Here is a 26,368-nt window from a genome sequence, read left to right as displayed (position 1 = left end):
TCCACTGACCGAGCATGCATAGTTGCAGTGGTCTGAGATGAAAGCGAGCAAACAGAACGATGTCCATTGCCGCTACCATTAATCGGATTACCTCCATACACTGAGCCACTAATGGCTGAGGAATGGACAGAAGTTCTCGGCAAGTATTCAAAATCTTTGATTTTCTGACCTCCGTCAGAAATACTTTCATGGCTACCGAGTCTATCAGAGTTCCCAAGAAAGGAATCCTTGTCTGTGGTACAAGTGAACTCTTCTCTATGTTCACCTTCCAGCCGTGAGTTCTCAGAAAAGACAACACTGTGTCCGTGTGAGATTTTGTCAGATGATATGTTGACGCCTGAATCAGAATATCGTCCAGATAAGGCGCCACCGCTATCCCTTGCGGTCTGAGAACCGACAAAAGAGACCCTAGAACCTTTGTGAAGATTCTGGGTGCTGTGGCCAACGCGAAAGGAAGAGCCACGAACTGATAATGTTTGTCCAAGAAGGCAAACCTTAGAAACCGATGATGATCTTTGTGGATTGGATTATGAAGGTAAGCATCCTTCAAATCCACGGTAGTCATATATTGACCCTCCTGGATCATTGGCAAAATCGTTCGAATTGTCTCCATCTTGAATGATGGAACTCTTAGAAATTTGATTAGACACTTGAGGTCCAAAATGTGTCTGAACGTTCCCTCTTTTTTGGGGACCACAAATAGGTTTTTGGAACAGGACACATTATTCCCATAGTAAAAAGGTCTTTAACAGCTTAAAAACGCCTCTCTATCTGGTTTGCAGATAATTTTGAAAGATGAAATCTCCCTCTTGGGAGAAAATCCTTGAATTCCAATTGATAACCGTGGGTCACTATTTCTAGTGCCCAGGAATCCTGAACATCTCTTGCCCAAGCCTGAGCAAAGAAAGAAAGTCTGCCCCCTACTAGATCTGGTCCTGGATCGGGGCCACCCCTTCATGCTGTCTTAGGACCAGCAGTGGGTTTTTTGTATTGTTTACCCTAAATACAGTTCTGATTGTGTCTCCAGACTAACTTAGATTGGGAAAAATTCCCTTCCTGCTTAGTGGAAGAAGAAGAAGCGGGGCGGTCCTCCTTTAAAGTTCCGAAAGGAACGAAAATTATTCGGTTTACCCCTCATTTTAACCGACCTATCCTGAGGTAGGGCATGGCCCTTACCTCCTGTAATATCAGAAATGATCTCCTTCAATTCTGGCCCAAAAACGGTCTTACCTTTAAAGGGAATAGCTAAAAGCTTATGTTTTGATGACACATCAGCAGACCAAGATTTGAGCCACAATGCTCTACATGCTAAAATAGCAAATCCTGCATTTTTTGCCACTAATTAAGCAATTTGAAAAGCGGCATCAGTAATAAAAGAATTAGCTAGCTTAAGAGTCTTAATTCTATTTAGAATGTCATCTAATGGAGTCTCAACCATAAGAGACTCTTCTAGAGCCTCAAACCAAAAAGCTGCTGCAGTAGTTACTGGAACAATGCAAGCCGTAGGTTGTAAAAGAAATCCCTGATTAACAAATAATTTCTTTAGTAGACCCTCTAATTTATTATCCATAGGGTCCTTGAAAGCACAACTATCCTCAATGGGTATAGTAGTACGTTAAGCTAGGGAAGATATAGCTCCCTCTACCTTAGGGACCGTTTGCCATGAGTCCCGAATGGTATCTGATATAGGAAACTTTTTTAAAATAAGGAGAGGGAGAAAACGGTATAGCTGGTCTATCCCATTTCTTACTAATAATTTCCGAAATTCTCTTAGGAACCGGAAAAACATCAGTGTAAGTAGGAACTTACAAATATTTACCCATTTTACACAATTTCTGCCAAAAATAAAAAACATAAAACATTGCTTTTTATATTGTCTCCCATGTCACATAACGCCCAAAAATCAACCAATGATAAATATAATATAGGGACTCCAGTAACACCCCTCTTATTAAAATAGGTTTTACTGCTTTACCCCATTCCCAAACAGGGAAATAATGCCAGCCAGTTCTGATATATCAAGTCTCCTCAGAAAAAAAGGCTGCACATACCTTAATGCTGCTTGTAGCATGAAACCGGTCTCCACACTGAAGATGTCTCATGGTTACCTTCAGAAGTCTTGTGGGAACCAGCGTGGATCTTAGTTACAAATGCTAAGATCATCAAACCTCAGGGCAGAAATCTTCTTCCATATCCCCTTGAGGAAAATAGTGCGCACCGGTACCATTTAAAAAACTAAAACTCACACCTAACTTTACCATGTCTTCCTAGTATAACACAGGCAAAGAAAATGACTGAGGGTGGAGGGGAAGGAGAGGGGCTATATATACACAGCTCTGCTGCTCTTTGCCACTTCCTGTTAGCAGGAGGTTAATATCCCACAAGGATGAAATCCGTGGACTCGTCATATCTTTGTAAAAGAAAGTTAGTATTCTTACATATCGATTCAAAATCTTTAGCTCCAAAACTGGTCTGAATGAATTTTATTTCTTTGGGACAATGAATAGATTTGAATAAAACCCCAGACCCTGTTCCTGAAATGGAACTGGCATGATTACCCCTGATAACTCCAGGTCTGAAACACACTTCAGGGAAGCCTGAGCCTTTACTGGGTTTGATGGAATGCGTGAGAGAAAAAATCTTCTCACAGGCGGTCTTATTCTGAATCCTATTCTGTACCCCTGAGAGACAATACTCTGAATCCAATGATTTTGGACCGAATTGATCCAAACATCTTTGAAAAATTTTAATCTGCCCCCTACCAGCTGAGCTGGAATGAGGGCCGCACCTTAATGCGGACTTGGGGGCTGGTTTTGATCTCTTAAATGACTTGGATTTATTCCAATTTGAAGAAGGCTTCCAATTGGAAGCAGATTCCTTGGGGGAAGGATTAGGTTTCTGTTCCTTATTTTGTCAAAAGGAACGAAAACGATTAGAAGCTTTAGATTTACCCTTAGGTCTTTTATCCTAATGCAAAAAAAACTCCCTTCCCCCCCCAGTGACAGTTGAAATCCAACTGAGAACTAAATAATTTATTACCTTGGAAAGAAAGAGATAGCAATCTGGACTTAGAAGTCATATCAGCATTCCAAGATTTGAGCCACAAAGCTCTTTTAGCTAAAGACATAGATTTAACATCAATTTTGATAATATCAAAAATGGCATCACAAATGAAATTATTAGCATGTTCAATCAACTTAACAATGCTAGACAAATCATGATCCGATACTTGTTGCGCTAAAGTTTCCAACCAAAAAGTTGAAGCAGCTGCCACATCAGCCAAAGAAATTGCAGGCCTAAGAACATGACCTGAATATAAATAAGCTTTTCTTAGATAAGATTCAAGTTTCCTATCTAAAGGATCTTTAAAAGAAGTACTATCTGCCGTAGGAATAGTAGTACGTTTAGCAAGAGTAGAGATAGCCCCATCAACTTTGGGGATCTTTTCCCAAAACTCCAATCTAACTGCTGGCAAAGGATACAAGAAGTACCAGGCCTATAACATTCCTTAGAAATCATATCTTAAATAGCATCAGGAACTGGAAAAACCTCTGGAATAACCACAGGAGGTTTATAAACAGAATTTAAATGTTTACGTTTTAATATCAAGAGGACTAGTTTCCTCCATATCTAATGTAATCAACACTTCTTTTAACAAAGAACAAATATACTCCATTTTAAATAAATAAGAGGATTTGTCAGTGTCAATTATCTGAGGCAGGATCTTCTGAATCAGATAGATCCTCGCCAGAGAAGGATAATTCAGTATGTTGCTGGTCATTTGAAATTTCATCAACCTTATGAGAAGTTTTAAAAGACCTTTTATGTTTATTAGAAGGCGAAATGGCAGACAAAGCCTTCTGAATAAAATCAGAAATAAGTTCTTTTAAAATTACAGGTATATCTTGTGCATTAGATGTTGAGGGAAAGGCAACAGGTAATGAACTACTACTGATGGATACATTCTCTGCATGTAAAAGTTTATCATGACAACCATTACAAACCACAGCTGGAGGTATGACCCCCACAAGTTTACAACAAATGCACTTAGCTTTGGTAGAACTGAAATCAGGCCGCAGGGTTCCATCAGTGATTTCTGAGACAGAATCAGATTGAGACATCTTGCAAATCTAAGAGAAAAAAACAACATATAAATCAAAATTATCAATTTCCTTATATGGCAGTTTCAGGAATGGGAAAAAATGTAAACAGCATAGCCCTCTGACATAGAAAAAAGGCAGGAGGCAAATAGAAAAGGGGTCTTAAATAATGAAAATATTTGGCAAAAAGTATGACTCACAACAAACGGAAAAATATTTTTGGGGGGAACTTCCGGGTGGCGGCCATGACAGGTCGCAAGATTTACAGCTCCTCTACCTCCTGTCACAAATTTATACAAAACTTACTCAAAACTATCCCATTGACTTCACATTGTGAACGAAGCTTCATAGCATAGCATGTTCTTCACCAGCATAAAACTCTTTCTGGATTTGTGGCAATATTTAGCACACCGGAGTATAGCAAAGGTTGCGGCCTACCATCTTTACCTCCCAGCAGGTTACTAGCTAGCCCTGTCGTTAAGATGCAGTGACATCCCGCAAGATACTGCATATACCTTCCTTACCAGGACAAAATTTAAAAGTGTCATCCCCCTCATTCCTGACTAATCTTTACTACGTTATATTTAACATGGAGATTCCCTTCAACTTCTTGGATGAGCTGCGTAGCTTACTTGCCTCCCACCATGCTGCCTTGGCGGTTAACCTGTATACAGCGACCAGCAGTAACGGAACCTGCTTGAGCCGATCACCCATACAGCCTACAAGCTGCGAGGGAGAGGACAGGAGTGGCATCGCTTTGGGGCCCCAGCGTCCACGTCCTACCTCCTATACATCAGAGGGAGATCGAAGACCCGGACTTACAAAAATGGTGGCGCAGCCTGGACCGATGAGGGAGAAAGAGGAGGGGATTGCCTTACAGTGCACTAAAAGATCACCCCAAAGCTACACTACTAACCGGGAGGAGTTCAGTTTTAAAATATCGCTGAACAGCGGAGATGAGGGGCGCAGCTCTGCAAAGTTTGTCAGCCAGAATAAAGTCCGTAACTGCGGAGACCAAGGGGCCCACGTTGAACTGTCTCTCCAAGTACTAACAACACTCTGTTTGCTCTTTCTTGGTATCAATCGGCCACAACAAGCCTGGATGGAGACTCACCTGCCTCTTTGCATTTCCCTGCTGCATCATATGTGGGACCCAGGTGGCGTATCTGTCACGTGCATCTGGGCCCTAAGGCCTATTCTTGGGGACTATGGATTCCAGGGTTTAACATCATCAGCAGCGAGCCAGGCAGAGCAATCAAGCCTACACGTATCACCTTAAAGGACTTTCTTGCCTCTATAGTGGGACTCAGGCATTTTAATCATGGTAGCAGAGGGTGAGCTTTGCTGGGCTTAGTCATATACAGATAAGGGGCACTTATAAGGTTACTGAAAAGCACCATCTTGGCCCTTAGTTTATGGCGCACACACTGCTGAGATAACACTTATTGATTCTCAACCCATAGTAGGCACATTGCCTAATGCCTACATACTTGCATAAAATCAGCTCCCTACCTTCATATGAGCCACAAATTATTTGGACACCTAACATTATAGCTAGAATTGTAATGTTGTAGTACATTAGGTGTGTTATTGTACGTTGCCTTTAGGTTTTTCCTATAAAGCCTGTCTAGATGCTCCCTGGACAAGGGAAATAATGTATTAATGTAACATGGTACATGCATATGTTAACATGTATTATTATTGCTTGGCAGTGCTATATGATGCCCACAAGTATACTGACATGGAATCTTACGCAGGCTGGTCCTGCTTAAACACCATTATCCCCAATATACTCTTCCATCAATGCCAAACATGCTATTTTCCAAAGAAAGGGAACATTTTTGTTTTGTTTAAGCTTTACAACCTTTTCTAGCTCTGTACCCTTTGGTATATATATGTTTTTGTCCTAGCTGTAGTATAGACTGTAAAAAATATTTGAACTTGGAATATGTATGTGTTTTGCCATCAAGGCAGAGGTCTTTGATTTATAAATTGGTGTACCTAGTTAACCTGTACAGAATTTTTACTAGTCAGCTTAGGGAAATCATACCAGGGAACCTATTCCTACATACCTTGATGCTGTAGCCTACTTTCTACTACAATGCACCTCTTATTTTAGCTGGAACTACCCCCGTGTTGCTGCCTGCTAACTTACTTAGTTCCCTGTTTTAAGCTAAAGCTTACATTTTGAAGTCTCTGTGCATGATTTGAACTGTTTTCGCCCCAGAAGGTTTAAGTGCACCTTATCTCCCACAATATGGCCATAATAAGGGTCCTCTATATACCTTTGGAGGACTTATTGTATGAAGCTTACTCTCCTCATTCCATAAATGTCTATGTTTGCTCTTTATTTATACTTTATGTTTTATTAGGACAGCTCCTGAACTAACTTTTTATTTTATGCTAGGGAGTCTTATGTTATTTCCTATTTCTTTAACTGCTAAGCAGGAGTGAGGGTCAAACGGTTAAACTACTGTATGTCTTCCCTAATTATTATAGCTTTATTACGCATTTTACCAACTATAGTTCTAAAAAGTTAAAAAGAGGTTCTTCATTTGGGGTCCATGAGTGGCCCTGTCACATCACTGTTTACCCACCTTACATTATGTCGATAACATGTTTGTGGCCCAAGAGTGGCCGCATAAATCTCATGGTGGGTGTACTGTTTGAACAGTGCTTAATGACTACATTTAATGTGTACTTTGTCATTTTACTGTATGGTGTACCTGTGTGATTTCTTTTGGCAATTTACACTGTAACACTTTATTTTCCTTTATAATATGTATTAACATTTACTATTTGTATGCTTGAAAAAGAACCTCAATAAAAATATAAAATATATATATTTTTTTTATTTATTTTTTTGCGCCAAAAATGTCCGGGAACGACACACTTGCGTCATAGATGACGCAACCTTGTGAAAGGACTCGCCGTCAACTAAGACGCCGGAAATGACGAATTTGCATCAACGAACGTAACCGTGCAAAAAAATCTTGCGCCAACAATGACTCAAACTCTGGCATTTTGTGCCCTCGCAAGCCTAATTCTGCCCGCAAATTTAAAAGAGAGTCAATTAGAAAAAGAGACTATACCCCAGGTAAGAAATAATTTTTTCATAAAAATGCATTTCCCAGATATGAAACGGACAGTCTGCAAAAGGAAATATACTGAAAACCTGAATCATGGCAAATATAAGTACAATACATATACAGTATTTAGAACTTTATATAAATACATAAAGTGCCAAACCATAGCTGAGAGTGTCTTAAGTAACGAAAACATACATACCAAAAGACACCCATCCACATATAGCAGAGAGCCAAACCAGTACTGAAACCGTTATCAGTAGAGGTAATGGAATATGAGAGTATATTGTCAATCTGAAAAGGGAGGTAGGAGATGAATCTCTACGACAGATAACAGAGAACCTATGAAATAGATCCCAGTTAGGAAGACCATTGTATTCAATAGGTGATACTCCCTTCATATCCCTCTGACATTCACTGTACTCAGAGGAAAACAGGCTTCAAAAATGCAGAGAAGCGCATATCAACATAGAAATCTTAGCACAAACTTACTTCACCACCTCCATAGGAGGCAAAGTTTGTAAAACTGAATTGTGGGTGTGGTGAAGGGTGTAGTTATAGGCATTTTGAGGTTTGGGAAACTTTGCCCCTCCTGGTAGGATTGTATATCCCATACGTCACTTGCTCATGGACTCTTGCCAATTACATGAAAGAAATAATCCTGCTCGCTACCCAGTAAACATGGTGTTGTGACCCGTAGTTTGAAGAACCCTGCGCTATAGGAACCGATTTATAATTGCATAATTACATGTATATTTAAAGGGATATTGTACACTAGATTTTTCTTTGCATAAATGTTTTATAGATGATCCATTTATATAGCCTATCTGTGAGTGTTTTGTAACAATGTATAGTTTTGCTTATTCTTAAAGAACATTGTGCTGATTTTCAGACTCCTAACCAAGCCCCAAAGTTTGTAGACTGATGTCTACAGATTCAATACTTGCTCCGGTTTGTCTAATGGGTATTTTAATATTCAGGGAAGTGGGGGCGGGGTGGGGGGGGAGGGTCTGCTCTTCCCGATTTCCCAGCCCCTATCACTGGGTGTCCTAGCCTAAACTCATCAACAGTACTAAACTAGGAGCTTCAAAGGAAGTTTTTAAAAGATGTTATACTGGATTATATGTGCATATTCTTCTTTATAGAAGTTTATTTTACATGCAGTTATGAGAATTGATGTATACTGTCCATTTAAGGACGTGAATGTGATCTAAATATATGCTTACATGCAAAAAAAAAAAGGAAACAAAGAACAACATCAAACCATTCTCAAATAAAATCAAAATAAGAAAATAGAAAAAAGCAATTTGTACCTTCAGAATTGTGTTCACATTTACGACTAAATTTGCCCATTCAACAGAATGCATAGATATGTTTTCCAAATCAGATTCCTCTTTGTCTATCAAGCATTCAAAGATAACATCCATCTGTGATACCTACAAAAGAAATTAAGATATACAAGTTCAAACCAAATTAACACTGATACATAGATATATAAAAAAGAACAAGAAAAAAAAGAGTTAAACAGTAAACAATAGTCACTTTTTTGAAGAAAACACTAGACCAGGAAGCAGAACTTGAGGATATAAGCAAAGGACTTTACTGAATATCAAAGTAAACATATCTATTTTCCTTACAAGGTGACAATATCATTGCAGTAACTAACTCTGCACATGCTGCACAATTTAAGTAAATAAGAAAAACATAATTTATGCTAACCAGATAACTTCCTTTTCTTCCGGATAGGTGGAGACCACAGCTTCATTCCTTACGGTTGAGAAATACAACACCTGGCCACCAGGAGGAGGCAAAGACACCCCAGCCAAATGCTTAAATATCCCTCCCACTTCCTCATTACCCCAGTCATTCTGCCGAGGGAACAAGGAAAAGTAGGAGAAAAATTAGGGTATAAATGGTGACAGAAGAATAAAATAAATAGGGGACAACCTATAGACAAGAAAAAACGGGCGGGAGTCAGTGGACTCTCCCTATCCGGAAGGAAAGGAATTTATCTGGTAAGCATAAATTATGTTTTCATTCCTAAGATAGGGAGAGTCCACGGCTTCATTCCTTACTGTTGGGAAAACTATACCCAAGCTCCAGAAGACACTGAATGAACAACGGGAGGGAACAAAAAAGGAAGAGGTGGACCCTATTCTGAGAGTACCACAGCCTGCAAAACTATTCTCCCGAAAGCTGCTTCAGCCGAAGCAAAAACATCAAACTTGTAAAATTTTGAAAAAACAGAAATTTATGCTTACCTGATAAATTACTTTCTCTTACAGGTGTATTCAGTCCACGGATTCATCCTTACTTGTGGGATATTCTCAATCCCTACAGGAAGTGGCAAAGAGAGTGTCCATATAGCTCCCCTCAGGCTCCGCCCCCCCAGTCATTCGACCGACGGTTAGGAGAAAAAGGAGAACCATAGGGTGCAGTGGTGACTGTAGTTATTGTAAATTAAATTTGAACCTGACTTAAATATCAGGGCGGGCCGTGGACTGAATACACCTGTAAGAGAAAGTAATTTATCAGGTAAGCATAAATTCTGTTTTCTCTTACTTGGTGTATTCAGTCCACGGATTCATCCTTACTTGTGGGATACCAATACCAAAGCAATAGGACACGGATGAAGGGAGGGAACAAGTCAGGTAACCTAAACGGAAGGCACCACTGCTTGCAAAACCTCTCTCCCAAAAATAGCCTCCGAAGAAGCAAAAGTATCGAATTTATAAAATTTGGCGAATGTATGCAGTGAAGACCAAGTCGCTGCCTTACAAATCTGTTCAACAGAAGCCTCATTCTTGAAAGCCCATGTGGAAGCCACAGCTCTGGTGGAATGAGCTGTAATTCGTTCAGGAGGCTGCTTACCAGCGGTCTCATAAGCCAATCGGATGATGCTTTTCAACCAGAAGGAAAGAGAGGTAGCAGTCGCTTTCCGACCTCTCCTCTTACCAGAATACACAACAAACAAGGATGATGTTTGTCTGAAATCTTTAGTTGCTTTTAAATAGAACTTTAAAGCACGAACCACATCAAGATTGTGCAACAGTCGTTCCGTCTTAGAAACTGGATTAGGGCACAGAGAAGGAACAATGATTTCCTGGTTAATATTCTTATTAGAAACCACCTTTGGAAGGAAACCAGGTTTAGTACGCAAAACAACCTTATCTGCATGTTACACCAGAAAGGGTGAATCACACTGCAAAGCAGACAATTCTGAAACTCTTCGAGCAGAAGAAATAGCTACTAAAAACAAATCTTTCCAAGATAATAACTTGATATCTATGGAATGTAAAGGTTCAAACGGAACCCCTTGAAGAACTGAAAGAACTAAATTTAGACTCCATGGAGGAGCCACAGGTCTGTAGACAGGCTTGATTCTAACTAGGGCCTGTGCAAACGCCTGAACGTCTGGTACAGCTGCCAGACGCTTATGTAACAGAATAGACAGAGCAGATATCTGTCCCTTTAAGGAACTAGCTGACAGACCTTTCTCCAAACCTTCTTGGAGAAAAGACAATATCCTTGGAATCCTAACCTTACTCCACGAGTAACCCTTGGATTCACACCAACAAAGATATTTCCGCCATATCTTATGGTAAATTTTCCTGGTGACAGGCTTTCTGGCCTGTATCAGAGTATCTATAACTGAATGAGAGAAACCCCGCTTAGCTAGGATTAAGTGTTCAATCTCCAAGCAGTCAGTTGCAGAGAAACAGAATTTATGTTTACCTGATAAATTACTTTCTCCAAAGGTGTGTCCGGTCCACGGCGTCATCCTTACTTGTGGGATATTCTCCTCCCCAACAGGAAATGGCAAAGAGCCCAGCAAAGCTGGTCACATGATCCCTCCTAGGCTCCGCCTTCCCCAGTCATTCGACCGACGTAAAGGAGGAATATTTGCATAGGAGAAACCATATGATACCGTGGTGACTGTAGTTAAAGAAAATAAATTATCAGACCTGATTAAAAAACCAGGGCGGGCCGTGGACCGGACACACCGTTGGAGAAAGTAATTTATCAGGTAAACATAAATTCTGTTTTCTCCAACATAGGTGTGTCCGGTCCACGGCGTCATCCTTACTTGTGGGAACCAATACCAAAGCTTTAGGACACGGATGAAGGGAGGGAGCAAATCAGGTCACCTAGATGGAAGGCACCACGGCTTGCAAAACCTTTCTCCCAAAAATAGCCTCAGAAGAAGCAAAAGTATCAAACTTGTAAAATTTAGTAAAAGTGTGCAGTGAAGACCAAGTCGCTGCCTTACATATCTGATCAACAGAAGCCTCGTTCTTGAAGGCCCATGTGGAAGCCACAGCCCTAGTGGAATGAGCTGTGATTCTTTCAGGAGGCTGCCGTCCGGCAGTCTCATAAGCCAATCTAATGATGCTTTTAATCCAAAAAGAGAGAGAGGTAGAAGTTGCTTTTTGACCTCTCCTTTTACCAGAATAAACAACAAACAAGGAAGATGTTTGTCTAAAATCCTTTGTAGCATCTAAATAGAATTTTAGAGCACGAACAACATCCAAATTGTGCAACAAACGTTCCTTCTTTGAAACTGGATTCGGATACAAAGAAGGCACGACTATCTCCTGGTTAATGTTTTTGTTAGAAACAACTTTCGGAAGAAAACCAGGTTTAGTACGTAAAACTACCTTATCTGCATGGAACACCAGATAAGGAGGGGAACACCAGATAAGGAGGAGAACACTGCAGAGCAGATAATTCTGAAACTCTTCTAGCAGAAGAAATTGCAACCAAAAACAAAACTTTCCAAGATAATAACTTAATATCAACGGAATGTAAGGGTTCAAACGGAACCCCCTGAAGAACTGAAAGAACTAAATTGAGACTCCAAGGAGGAGTCAAAGGTTTGTAAACAGGCTTGATTCTAACCAGAGCCTGAACAAAGGCTTGAACATCTGGCACAGCTGCCAGCTTTTTGTGAAGTAACACAGACAAGGCAGAAATCTGTCCCTTCAAGGAACTTGCAGATAATCCTTTCTCCAAACCTTCTTGAAGAAAGGATAGAATTTTAGGAATTTTTACCTTGTCCCAAGGGAATCCTTTAGATTCACACCAACAGATATATTTTTTCCATATTTTGTGGTAAATTTTTCTAGTTACAGGCTTTCTGGCCTGAACAAGAGTATCAATGACAGAATCTGAGAATCCTCGCTTTGATAAGATCAAGCGTTCAATCTCCAAGCAGTCAGTTGGAGTGAGACCAGATTCGGATGTTCGAACGGACCTTGAACAAGAAGGTCTCGTCTCAAAGGTAGCTTCCATGGTGGAGCCGATGACATATTCACCAGGTCTGCATACCAAGTCCTGCGTGGCCACGCAGGAGCTATCAAGATCACCGATGCCCTCTCCTGATTGATCCTGGCTACCAGCCTGGGGATGAGAGGAAACGGCGGGAATACATAAGCTAGTTTGAAGGTCCAAGGTGCTACTAGTGCATCTACTAGAGTCGCCTTGGGATCCCTGGATCTGGACCCGTAGCAAGGAACCTTGAAGTTCTGACGAGAGGCCATCAGATCCATGTCTGGAATGCCCCACAGTTGAGTAATTTGGGCAAAGATTTCCGGATGGAGTTCCCACTCCCCCGGATGAAATGTCTGACGACTCAGAAAATCCGCTTCCCAATTTTCCACTCCTGGGATGTGGATTGCAGACAAGTGGCAGGAGTGAGTCTCCGCCCATTGAATGATTTTGGTCACTTCTTCCATCGCCAGGGAACTCCTTGTTCCCCCCTGATGGTTGATGTACGCAACAGTTGTCATGTTGTCTGATTGAAACCGTATGAACTTGGCCTTTGCTAGCTGAGGCCAAGCCTTGAGAGCATTGAATATCGCTCTTAGTTCCAGAATATTTATCGGTAGAAGAGATTCTTCCCGAGACCAAAGACCCTGAGCTTTCAGGGGTCCCCAGACCGCGCCCCAGCCCACCAGACTGGCGTCGGTCGTGACAATGACCCACTCTGGTCTGCGGAAGCTCATCCCCTGTGACAGGTTGTCCAGGGACAGCCACCAACGGAGTGAATCTCTGGTCCTCTGATTTACTTGTATCGTCGGAGACAAGTCTGTATAGTCCCCATTCCACTGACTGAGCATGCACAGTTGTAATGGTCTTAGATGAATGCGCGCAAAAGGAACTATGTCCATTGCCGCTACCATCAAACCTATTACTTCCATGCACTGCGCTATGGAAGGAAGAGGAACAGAATGAAGTATTTGACAAGAGTTCAGAAGTTTTGTTTTTCTGGCCTCTGTCAGAAAAATCCTCATTTCTAAGGAGTCTATTATTGTTCCCAAGAAGGGAACCCTTGTTGACGGAGATAGAGAACTCTTTTCTACGTTCACTTTCCATCCGTGAGATCTGAGAAAGGCCAGGACAATGTCCGTGTGAGCCTTTGCTTGAGGAAGGGACGACGCTTGAATCAGAATGTCGTCCAAGTAAGGTACTACTGCAATGCCCCTTGGTCTTAGCACCGCTAGAAGGGACCCTAGTACCTTTGTGAAAATCCTTGGAGCAGTGGCTAATCCGAACGGAAGTGCCACAAACTGGTAATGCTTGTCCAGGTATGCGAACCTTAGGAACCGATGATGTTCCTTGTGGATAGGAATATGTAGATACGCATCCTTTAAATCCACCGTGGTCATGAATTGACCTTCCTGGATGGAAGGAAGAATTGTTCGAATGGTTTCCATTTTGAACGATGGAACCTTGAGAAACTTGTTTAGGATCTTGAGATCTAAGATTGGTCTGAACGTTCCCTCTTTTTTGGGAACTATGAACAGATTGGAGTAGAACCCCATCCCTTGTTCTCCTAATGGAACAGGATGAATCACTCCCATTTTTAACAGGTCTTCCACACAATGCAAGAATGCCTGTTTTTTTATGTGGTCTGAAGACAATTGAGACCTGTGGAACCTCCCCCTTGGGGGAAGCCCCTTGAATTCCAGAAGATAACCTTGGGAGACTATTTCTAGCGCCCAAGGATCCAGAACATCTCTTGCCCAAGCCTGAGCAAAGAGAGAGAGTCTGCCCCCCACCAGATCCGGTCCCGGATCGGGGGCCAACATCTCATGCTGTCTTGGTAGCAGTGGCAGGTTTCTTGGCCTGCTTTCCTTTGTTCCAGCCTTGCGTTGGTCTCCAGGCTGGTTTGGCTTGAGAAGTATTACCCTCCTGCTTAGAGGATGTAGCACTTGGGGCTGGTCCGTTTCTGCGAAATGGACGAAAATTAGGTTTATTTTTGGCCTTGAAAGACCTATCCTGAGGAAGGGCGTGGCCCTTGCCCCCAGTGATATCAGAGATAATCTCTTTCAAGTCAGGGCCAAACAGCGTTTTCCCCTTGAAAGGAATGTTAAGCAATTTGTTCTTGGAAGACGCATCCGCTGACCAAGATTTTAACCAAAGCGCTCTGCGCGCCACAATAGCAAACCCAGAATTTTTCGCCGCTAACCTAGCCAATTGCAAAGTGGCGTCTAGGGTGAAAGAATTAGCCAATTTAAGAGCACGAATTCTGTCCATAATCTCCTCATAAGAAGAAGAATTATTATTGATCGCCTTTTCTAGCTCATCGAACCAGAAACACGCGGCTGTAGTGACAGGGACAATGCATGAAATTGGTTGTAGAAGGTAACCTTGCTGAACAAACATCTTTTTAAGCAAACCTTCTAATTTTTTATCCATAGGATCTTTGAAAGCACAACTATCTTCTATGGGTATAGTGGTGCGTTTGTTTAGAGTAGAAACCGCCCCCTCGACCTTGGGGACTGTCTGCCATAAGTCCTTTCTGGGGTCGACCATAGGAAACAATTTTTTAAATATGGGGGGAGGGACGAAAGGTATACCGGGCCTTTCCCATTCTTTATTTACAATGTCCGCCACCCGCTTGGGTATAGGAAAAGCTTCGGGGGGCCCCGGGACCTCTAGGAACTTGTCCATTTTACAAAGTTTCTCTGGAATGACCAAATTCTCACAATCATCCAGAGTGGATAACACCTCCTTAAGCAGAGCGCGGAGATGTTCCAACTTAAATTTAAATGTAATCACATCAGGTTCAGCTTGTTGAGAAATTTTCCCTGAATCTGAAATTTCTCCCTCAGACAAAACCTCCCTGGCCCCCTCAGACTGGTGTAGGGGCCCTTCAGAACCAATATCATCAGCGTCCTCATGCTCTTCAGTATTTTCTAAAACAGAGCAGTCGCGCTTTCGCTGATAAGTGGGCATTTTGGCTAAAATGTTTTTGATAGAATTATCCATTACAGCCGTTAATTGTTGCATAGTAAGGAGTATTGGCGCGCTAGATGTACTAGGGGCCTCCTGTGTGGGCAAGACTGGTGTAGACGAAGGAGGGGATGATGCAGTACCATGCTTACTCCCCTCACTTGAGGAATCATCTTGGGCATCATTTTCTCTAAATTTTGTGTCACATAAATCACATCTATTTAAATGAGAAGGAACCTTGGCTTCCCCACATTCAGAACACAGTCTATCTGGTAGTTCAGACATGTTAAACAGGCATAAACTTGATAACAAAGTACAAAAAACGTTTTAAAATAAAACCGTTACTGTCACTTTAAATTTTAAACTGAACACACTTTATTACTGCAATTGCGAAAAAGTATGAAGGAATTGTTCAAAATTCACCAAATTTTCACCACAGTGTCTTAAAGCCTTAAAAGTATTGCACACCAAATTTGGAAGCTTTAACCCTTAAAATAACGGAACCGGAGCCGTTTTTATATTTAACCCCTTTACAGTCCCTGGTATCTGCTTTGCTGAGACCCAACCAAGCCCAAAGGGGAATACGATACCAAATGACGCCTTCAGAAAGTCTTTTCTATGTATCAGAGCTCCTCACACATGCATCTGCATGTCATGCTTCTCAAAAACAAGTGCGCAATACAGGCGCGAAAATGAGACTCTGCCTATGATTAGGGAAAGCCCCTAGAGAATAAGGTGTGCCGGTTATTTTACAAAATTCCCAAGATAAAATAATTCCTCAAGGCTATGGAGTATAAAATATGTTTATATATAAATCGATTTAGCCCAGAAAATGTCTACAGTCTTAAAAAGCCCTTGTGAAGCCTTTTTTTTTTTTTTTTTTTTTCTGTAATAAAAATGGCTTACCGGATCCCATAGGGAAAATGACAGCTTCCAGCATTACATTGTCTTGTTAGAATGTGTCATACCTCAAGCAGCAAAAGTCTGCTCACTGTTCCCCCAACTGAAGTTAATTCCTCTCAACAGTCCTGTGTGGAACAGCCATCGATTTTAGTAACGGTTGCTAAAATCATTTTCCTCTTACAAACAGAAATCTTCATCTCTTTTCTGTTTCAGAGTAAATAGTACATACCAGCACTATTTTAAAATAACAAACTCTTGATTGAATAATAAAAACTACAGTTAAACACTAAAAAACTCTAAGCCATCTCCGTGGAGATGTTGCCTGTACAACGGCAAAGAGAATGACTGGGGAAGGCGGAGCCTAGGAGCTTTGCTGGGCTCTTTGCCATTTCCTGTTGGGGAGGAGAATATCCCACAAGTAAGGATGACGCCGTGGACCGGACACACCTATGTTGGAGAAAACTAGATTTGGATGCTTGAAAGGACCTTGGATTAGAAGATCCTGCCTCGATGGCAGTTTCCATGGTGGGACCGATGACATGTCCACTAGGTCTGCATACCAAGTCCTGCGTGGCCACGCTGGCGCTATCAGAATTACCAAAGCCTTCTCCTGTTTGATTCTGGCTATTAGCCGAGGGAGAAGAGGAAACGGTGGAAAGTCATAAGCTAGACTGAATGACCAAGGCGCTATTAACGCATCTATCAATGCCGCCTTGGGATCCCTGGATCTGGATCCGTAAAGGGGAAGTTTGGTGTTCTGACGGGACGCCATCAGATCCAACTCTGGAATGCCCCAAAGCTGGGTCAGCTGAGCAAAAACCTCCGGGTGGAGTTCCCACTCCCCCGGATGGAAAGTCTGACGACTTAGAAAATCCGCCTTCCAGTTGTCTACCCCTGGGATGTGAATTGCAGATAGATGGCAGGAGTGATCCTCCGCCCATTTGATAATCTTGAATACTTCCTTCATCGCTAGGGAACTCTTTGTTCCTCCCTGATGATTGATGTACGCCACAGTCGTGATGTTGTCCGACTGAAATCTGATGAATTTGGCCTCTGCTAGTTGAGGCCACGCCTGGAGCGTATTGAATATCGCTCTCAGCTCCAAAAATGTTTATCGGGAGAAGAGATTCTTCCCGAGACCATAGTCCCTGAGCCTTCAGCGAGTTCCAGACCGCACCCCAGCCTACCAGACTGGCATTGGTCGTGACAATGATCCACTCCGGTCTGCAGAAACTCATTCCCTGAGACAGGTGATCTTGAGACAACCACCAGAGAAGAGAGTCCCTGGTTTTTTGATCCATTTGAATTTGAGGAGACAAATCTATGTAATCTCCATTCCACTGTTTGAGCATGCACAGCTGTAGTGGCTGAGATGGATTCGGGCGAAAGGGACTACATCCATTGCCGCAACCATTAAACCAATTACTTCCATGCACTGAGCCACGGAAGGCCGAGGAATGGAATGAAGAACTCAGCAAGTATTCAACAGTTTTGACTTCCTGACCTCTGTCAGAAAGATTTTCATATCTACCGAGTCTATTAGTGTTCCCAGAAAGGGAACCCTTGTGAGCGGGGACAGAGAACTCTTTTCTACGTTCACCTTCCACCCGTGAGACCTTAGAAAGGCCAGAACGATGTCTGTATGAGCCTTGGCTCTGTGAAAGGACGACGCCTGTATTAATATGTCGTCTAGGTAAGGTGCTACTGCAATGCCCCACGGTCTTAGTACCGCTAGAAGGGACCCTAGCACCTTTGTGAAAATTCTGGGAGCGGTGGCCAACCCGAAAGGAAGGGCCACGAACTGGTAATGTTTGATAAGTAAGGCGAACCTGAGGAACTGATGGTGATCTTTGTGGATAGGAATATGTAGGTACGCATCCTTTAGATCCACGGTAGTCATATATTGACCTTCCTGGATCATCGGCAAGATTGTCCGAATGGTTTCCATCTTGAAAGACGGAACTCTGAGGAATTTGTTTAGAATTTTTAGATCCAGGATTGGCCTGAAAGTTCCTTCCTTTTTGGGAACTAAGAACAGGTTTGAGTAAAAGCCCAGTCCTTGTTCTGCAATTGGAACTGGGTGTATCACTCCCATTTTTAGTAGATCTTCTACACAGCGTAAGAACGCCTGTTTCTTTCTTTGGTCTGAAGACAAACGAGAAATGTGGAACCTTCCCCTTGGGGGAGAATCCTTGAATTCTAGAAGGTACCCCTGAGCAACTATTTCTAATGCCCAGGGATCCGGAATGTCTCTTGCCCAAGCCTGAGCAAAGAGAGAAAGTCTGCCCCCTACTAAATCCGATCCCGGATCGGGGGCTACCCCTTCATGCTGTCTTGGTAGCAGGAGCCGGCTTCTTTACCCTTATTCCAGCCCTGCAAGGGTTTCCAGGTTGCTTTGGGCTGGGAAGCGTTATCTTGCTTTGCGGCAGCAGAGGTTGCAGCAGGTCCGCTCCTGAAGTTGCGAAAGGAGCGAAAATTAGCCTTGTTTTTGGCCTTAAACGGCCTATCTTGTGGAAGGGCATGGCCCTTGCCCCCAGTGATATCTGAAATAATTTATTTCAGCTCTGGGCCGAATAGTTTTCCCCTTGAAGGGAATATTTAACAGTTTTGTTTTGGACGACACATCCGCCGACCACGATTTGAGCCAAAGCGCTCTTCGCGCCATGATGGCAAAACCTGAGTTTTTCACTGCTAGTTTAGCTAATTGGAGAGCGGCATCAGTGATAAAATAAATAGCCAGCTTTAAAGCATGAATTCTATCCATGAACTCATCGTATGAAGTCTCCCTCTGGAGCGACTCCTCCAGGGCCTCGAACCAAAAAGCCGCTGCAGTAGTTACCGGAATAATGCAGGCAATTGGTTGAAGCAGAAAACCTTGCTGAACAAAAATTTTCTTCAGCAATCCTTCCAATTTTTTATCCATAGGATCTCTGAAAGCACAACTGTCCTCTATTGGTATAGTTGTACGCTTAGCCAGTGTTGAAACAGCCCCCTCTACCTTAGGGACCGTCTGCCACGCGACCCACCTAGGGTCGTTTATGGGGAACATTTTCTTAAATATAGGTGGGGGAACAAAGGGTACACCTGGTCTCTCCCACTCCTTAGTCACAATATCCGCCACCCTCTTTGGGATCGGAAATGCCTCAGTGTATACAGGGACCTCTAAAAATCTGTCCATTTTACACAATTTTTCAGGGACCACCATGGGGTCACAATCACCCAGCGTAGCTAAAACCTCCTTAAGCAGGACGCAGAGGTGTTCCAGCTTAAATTTAAACGCTAAGGAATCTGACTCTGCCTGCTGAGAAACTTTTCCTGTGTCAGAAATTTCTCCCTCAGACAGCCCTTCCCTCACTGCTACCTCTGAGTTTTGTGAGGGTACTACAGATAAATTATCCAAAGCTTCAGATTGCTCATCCTCTGTATTTAAAACTGAGCTATCGCGCTTTCTTGGAAAAACTGGCAATTTGGATAAAAATGCTGCAAGGGAATTATCCATTACTGCTGCTAATTGTTGTAAAGTGATAGGGGCCAATGCGCTAGAGGTACTAGGCATCGCTTGCGCGGGCGTAACTGGTGTAGACACGTGGGGGGAGGAAGAAGGACTATCCTCATTACCCTCCGTTAAGGAATCATCTTGGGCAGCATTTTTAATTGTCACTGGATGATCTTTAAAATGCTTAGATGTTTTTGCACACTTTAAACATAAATGCAATGGGGGTACTGCCATGGCTTTTGAACATAAAGAACAAGGTCTATCTGAAGGCTCAGACATGTTTGACAGACTCAGACAACACTAAAATGTTGAAAAAAATACTTTTTGAAAAAACGTTACTGTCTCTTTAAATAATAAAAAGGCGCACACTTTTTTACCAAATCATCAAAAAACATCCGATCTTAATGAAATTTTCACCAAATGATCCTAATGCCTTGAAATGATTGCACACAAATTTTCAAATCGTTTAACCCCTTTATGCCCAAACCGGAGCAAAATGAAGTAAACACCCGGTTTAACCCACTACAGTACGATGCCACAGTCTTTGCTGTGGCTTTACCTTCCTTTAGGGTTAATTGTAGGTGTAAATTAAGCCTCCCTGAAGTCCTCCTGTACTCTAAAGGCTCTGCACATGAAGCTGAATGGAGCTGTGTTGCAAATTAACTGCGCAATTGAGGCGCGAAAATGAGGCCCCCTCCTTCATCACTCCAGAGTTATGGGGCCTTTCTGAGTCAGATTAGCTGTCTTACAAATTGCCAGGCATAAAAAAAAAATCCCCAAAAAGTGTTTCCAACGTCTAAAACCCTTAATAAACAGAAATTACCCTAATAAAGTAATCGATTTAGCCCATCACAGTGTCTGTCAGTATTAAAGCCCTTAACTGAAGCCATCATTCTATACAGTGTCTCAGAAAATGGCTTACCTTCCCTCATGGGATTTCTGTCAGTCTTCTAGCACTACCAGGTCTTGTTAGAAAAAATGACTGAACATACCTTAAGCAGTATAAGCCTGCAAACTGTTCCCCCCCAACTGAAGTTCTACTGTACTTAACAGTCCTGTGTGGGAACAGCAATGGATTTTAGTTACAACATGCTAAAATCTTTTTCCTCTCAGCCGAAATCTTCATCACTTTCTGCCTCAGAGTAAATAGTACAAACCGGCACTATTTTAAAATAACAAACTCTTGATTGAAGAAATAAAAACTACAAATCTAACACCACAAACTCTTTACCCTCCCGTCGAGATGCTACTTGTTAGAGCGGCAGATAGAATGACTGGGGGTGGGGGGGGCGGAGCCTGAGGGGAGCTATATGGACAGCTTTGCTGTGTGCTCTCTTTGCCACTTCCTGTAGGGATTGAGAATATCCCACAAGTAAGGATGAATCCGTGGACTGAATACACCAAGTAAGAGAAAGTATGTAAGGAGGACTAGGTAGTCACCTTACAAATCTGATCCATAGAGGCCTCGTTCTTAAAGGCCCAAGAGGAAGATACTGCTCTAGTGGAATGAGACGTTATCCTCTCAGGAGGACGATGTCCCGCTGTCTCGTAAGCTAAGCTGATGACACTCCTTAAACAAAAAGATATGGAAGTCGAAGTAGCCTTCTGCCCCTTACGTTTCCCCGAATAGACAAAAAACAAGGAGGAAGATTGTCTAAATTTCTTAGTAGCCTGAAGATAGAACTTCAAGGCGCAAACCACATCCAAATTGTGAAGTTAGCGTTCCTTCGATGAAGAAGGATTAGGACACAAGGAAGGAACCACAATCTCCTGATTGATGTTGCGATCTGACACAACCTTAGGAAGAAAAACTAATTTAGTACGTAGAACTGCCTTATCTGCATGAAAAATCAGATAACGGGGCTCACACTGCAAAGCAGAAATCTCTGCAAAGCAGAAACCAATGAAAAGAGAACCTTCCAAGAAAATAATTTAATGTCAACGGAATGCAGAGGCTCAAACGGAACCTTTTGCAAAACCCGAAGAACGAAAGTTAGGCTCCAAGGAGGAGCCCCAGATCTAAACACAGGTCTGATCCTAATCAGAGCCTTAACAAAGGACTGCACGTCTGGAAGTTCAGCCAGTCTCTTGAGCAATAAAACCGACAGGGCCGAAATCTGTTCCCTTAGGGAACTAGCAGAAAGGTCTCTATGCTCTTCACACCAGAATAAGTAGGTCCTCCAAACCTTGTGGTAAATACGCAGATTAACTGGTTTACGAGCTTGAATAAGAGTATCAATGACAATCTCAGAGAAACCTCTCCTGGCTAAGACTAAGTGTTCAACCTCCATGCAGTCAGCCTCAGAGAATCTAAATTAATGAACAAATGGACCTTGTATCAGCAGGTCTCTGCGACAAGCTAACTTCCACGGAGGAGATGAGGACATCCCTACTAGATCAGTGAACCACGTCCTTCACAGCCACGATGGAGCAATCAGGATTACTGGTACCTGCTTGATGCGGGCCACTACTCGAGGAAGAAACGGTTTTGGAGGAAAAAGAGATATGAGTTTGAACCACCAGGGCACTGCTAGTGCAGCTATTAGATCCGCTTGGGGATCCCTCGACCCGTACCTGGGTAGCTTGGTATTGAGATGGGACGCTATGAGATCTATCTCCGGCGTCCCCCACTTGCTGCATATCTCTGCAAACACCTCGGGATGGAGAGACCATTCCCCTGGATGAAAGGATTGCCTGCTGAGAAAATCCGCCTTCCAGTTGTCCACACCCTGAATGTGGATCGTTGACAGTGAATAGATGTGGGCCTCAGCCCACTCCAGAATCTGAGATACTTCCCTTAATCGCCAAGGAACTTCTCGTTCCACCCTGATGATTGATGTAAGCCACCAAGGTTATATTGTCTTATTGGAATCTGATAAACTGGGACAAACCCAGAAGTGGCCAAGTCTTCAAGGCCTTGAAGATTGCCCGTAGTTCCAAAATATTGATCGGGAGGGAGGACTCCTCCTGAGTCCACAACCACAGTGCCTTCTTGGCACCCCAAACAGCTCTCCAACCGTATAGGCTTGCATCCATAGTCAATCTCCAAGGATGGTTTTAAGATTAAGAACAGATGATCTGGACAGAGCCACCAAGAGAGCGATTCTTTTGACCAGCTGTCTAATACAATCTGTTGAGACAGATGTGAATGATTGCCGTTCCACTGCCTCAGCATGCACAGTTGTAAAGGTCTGAGATGGAACCTGACAAAAGGAATGATGTCCATGCCGGAAACCATAAGACCAATCACCTCCATACACTGAGCCACAGAGGGACTCAAGGAGGTCCGTAGGGCAAAACATGCCGAAGTTAGCTTACAACGTCTCTGGTCTATTAGAAGTATCCTCATGGATATGGAGTCTATTATAGTATCCAGGAATTGCACCCTGGTACTTGGGATAAGAGAACTCTTTTACAAGTTTATCTTCCATCCATGTGATCAAAGAAGACTGAGAAGGGACTCTGAGAATTCTTCCGCAAGACGAAAGGATGGTGTGCTTGCACCAGAATATCATCCAGGTATGGGGCTACTGCAATACCCTGAGTTCTGGCAATGGCTAGAAGAGCCCCCAGAACCTTTGTAAAGATTCTTGGAGCAGAAGCTAGGCCAAACGGAAGGGCAATGAACTGAAAATGCTGGTCCAAGAATGCAAACCTCAGGAACTGAAAGTGTTCCCTGTAGATTGGAACATGAAGGTAAGCGGTAAAAGTCCAGAAATGGGCTTCGATAGGCAACGGGACAACAACTCCTAAGGAGGATAGATCCCAAACGCACCCTAGAAATGCATGCCCCTTTTTTGGTCTGGTAGACAGATTCGAGAGAAGGAATCTGCCCCTTGAGGGATAAGATTTGAAGCCTATCTTGTATCGCCAAGATACCACCTCCTGGACCCATGTACCCTTTACTTCCTTGAACCAGGCGTCTGAAAAAAACGACAGTCTGCCCCCTATACGATCTGATCTTGGATCGGGGGCCGCCCCCTTCATATCTATTTGTTTTTGGCGGGCTTCTTATTCTGCTTGGATTTATTACAGGTCTGAGTCGGCTTCCAAGTACTCTTGGGATTGCTCGGGCTTGGAGGAGGATTGTTGTTGTTGGGATTTGTCAGAACGAAAATTAGAAGATTGTCGTCCCTTAGACTTGTTCTTCTTATCTTGCGGAAGGAAGGCACCCTTGCCTCCGTTAACTGTAGAAATAATGGAGTCCAGGCCTGGACCAAATAAAATCTTTCCCTTGAAGGGAAGATGAAGGAGTCTGGACTTGGACATCATATCCGTAGACCAAGACTTCAACCAGAGCGGCCGGCGGGCTAGGACTGCAAAGCCAGAGGCCATTGCATTTAGGCAAATAATTTGCATGTTCGTCTTAACCGGCACAGGAAAATTCATAAGAACTTTTCTGTCTTCGTAAACTCTGTCCAATTTAGGTATCATAGGTTCTTCAGGCAGCACGGCCTCTAGAACCTCTAACGTAGACAGAACCTCCTTTAACAAAAAACGCAAGTGCTCAATATTAAATCTAAAGGACGGTTCCTCCGCAGCAGGAGGCTTAGACGCTAAGGACTCCGACCCAGGAAGTTCACCCTCTGAAGCTACAGAGGTTAACTCATCATCGGATAACATAATAGCTAAATCCAATAAATATTTAGATAACTCCGGGTCAGGAGAGCTATGTTTAACCTTTCTCTTGCGTTTGTTAGAGCGAGGTAATGCACTGATGTCCGCCGACACTGCCGTTTAACTGCGTGGCAAAATCTGCTGGAAGAAGGCCCCCTCCGGATGGAGGATGTGCTACGGGGAACTGCATGTGGAGTGGATAATGTAGCAAGGGTAGTAATCTCAGGGGACACCAAGTCCTGAGAAACAGACGGCTCAGAGGGACTAAGAGCCTTAGCAGGCTTGTCTCCTGTCCAGTGTTCCCTCTAAGGCCAGTTTTGTGTGCGGCCCAGCAGTGAAACAGTTATTAAGAGAACCATACCTTCCAGTCTGCATTGTGAAATGTTTGCCAATTGCAGGGTGTGGTTACTTAATTAACTGTTTCACTGCTGGGTCGCACACAAAACTGGTCTTAGAGGGAACAGTGCTCCTGTCTTAGACTTTTAATGGTGTTAAGACATGTGGAACATAATTGAGTGGGCAGGAAAACCACGGCCTCGTCACAATATAAACAGATATGATTTAATACAGAAGGAGTACCTTCTAACATGTCAGAGTCCTCCATAGCTCAGGTTATACCCACAGGACGACACAAATAAAAACATTTTTTATTATAGAAAACTGCACCTTTATACTCCCAATGGCTGGGGCACTCACCACCTCCTAGACCCAGACAGTTAACGGAGGAAACACTCTCCTCATGTTGGATCTTATCAAGGTATAAAGAAGCCCCACTGTAACCCTGTTATAGCGTTTTATGTGTAAAAATTGAAACAATCTTACCTCCAGGATCCATGCTGTGGAACAGAACACAGACTCAAGTGTTACAGTCTTATAGCAGCAGTCCTGACATGGACTTGAGTGAGAGCAAGGAGGCAGAGAAACTTATCAACACTGATTGCTTAGGAGCTGTTAGCAGTAGTCTGGATGGTGTCACAGAAAAACTTTCCCTGCATCTCCAGACTAACTTTCATCAATACTTTCACCGAGAGGTTGAAATGACTACTTAAAAATCCAGTCCTATCTCGAAGGGCAGATACCCTTTTTCAGGACTCTCTGAATCTTCAGACACTTCTCTGCCAACTCCTAACGTGAGGAAAGGCAAAGAATGACTGGGGTAATGAGGAAGTGGGAGGGATATTTAAGCCTTTGGCTGGGGTGTCTTTGCCTTCTCCTGGTGGCCAGGTGTTTTATTTCCCAAAAATAAGGAATGAAGCTGTGGACTCTCCCAATCTTAGGAAGGAAAATACTCTTTTCTTTTGATTCTACTTGCAAATGGCATAGGATTTAATATACTTATTGTCAAAAACATACGTAGCATATTTTTTATAAGCGGTGCAACAAATGTTAAAAGGATAGAAAAGTCAAAACTGAAATCTGTCTGCATTTCAATCTTAAATTGGAAACATTTTTGCAATATGCTTACATTAGCACAAATGCCTTTAGTAAAAGTTATTACTGTGTATCAGCAACATACGCAAATATGCTCTGAGGGCCGTGTACAAGTATTCAAAGACCATGCCTACTAAGACAGCTGGCAGTCGTATGTAATTATGTCTGAAGACTTAATTGGTGCCATAGAAACCACTGTTGACTCTGGTGCATGGGCCCTCACAGCATATCAATTTTTGACCTTTCTATCCCTTTAAGTAGCCTTGGCATAGTATTTAAATTATTTGGTACTAAATATATGATGCATCATGGCGTTAATAAGATAGCTGAGAAACCTAAAAAAGTAAATGTGTGTGATACTTATAACTATATATATATATATATATATATATATATATATATATATATATATATATATATATATATATAGTATAAACAAATACTATTTCTATTAAAAGCAATTATTAAATTACACAGAAAAATATTTATGCAACCGC

General features: G+C 42.6%; 1 protein-coding gene across 1 annotated transcript in view; it reads right to left on the bottom strand.

The window, feature by feature from the left end:
* Positions 1-26,368, bottom strand: part of NUP133 (nucleoporin 133) — a 750,179-nt gene that overhangs the window by 398,619 nt on the left and 325,192 nt on the right. The window contains exon 15 of the mRNA XM_053712280.1: positions 8,500-8,622. Within this exon, the coding sequence (XP_053568255.1) occupies positions 8,500-8,622 (123 nt within the window). The remainder of the gene's footprint in view (positions 1-8,499; positions 8,623-26,368) is intronic.

The sequence above is a fragment of the Bombina bombina genome, chromosome 4, assembly GCF_027579735.1.
Source record: "Bombina bombina isolate aBomBom1 chromosome 4, aBomBom1.pri, whole genome shotgun sequence".
In the NCBI taxonomy this organism is placed as follows: Eukaryota; Metazoa; Chordata; class Amphibia; order Anura; family Bombinatoridae; genus Bombina; species Bombina bombina.
The sequence above is the reverse complement of the archived record's forward strand: the minus strand, read 5'-3'. Positions and strand labels throughout refer to the sequence as shown.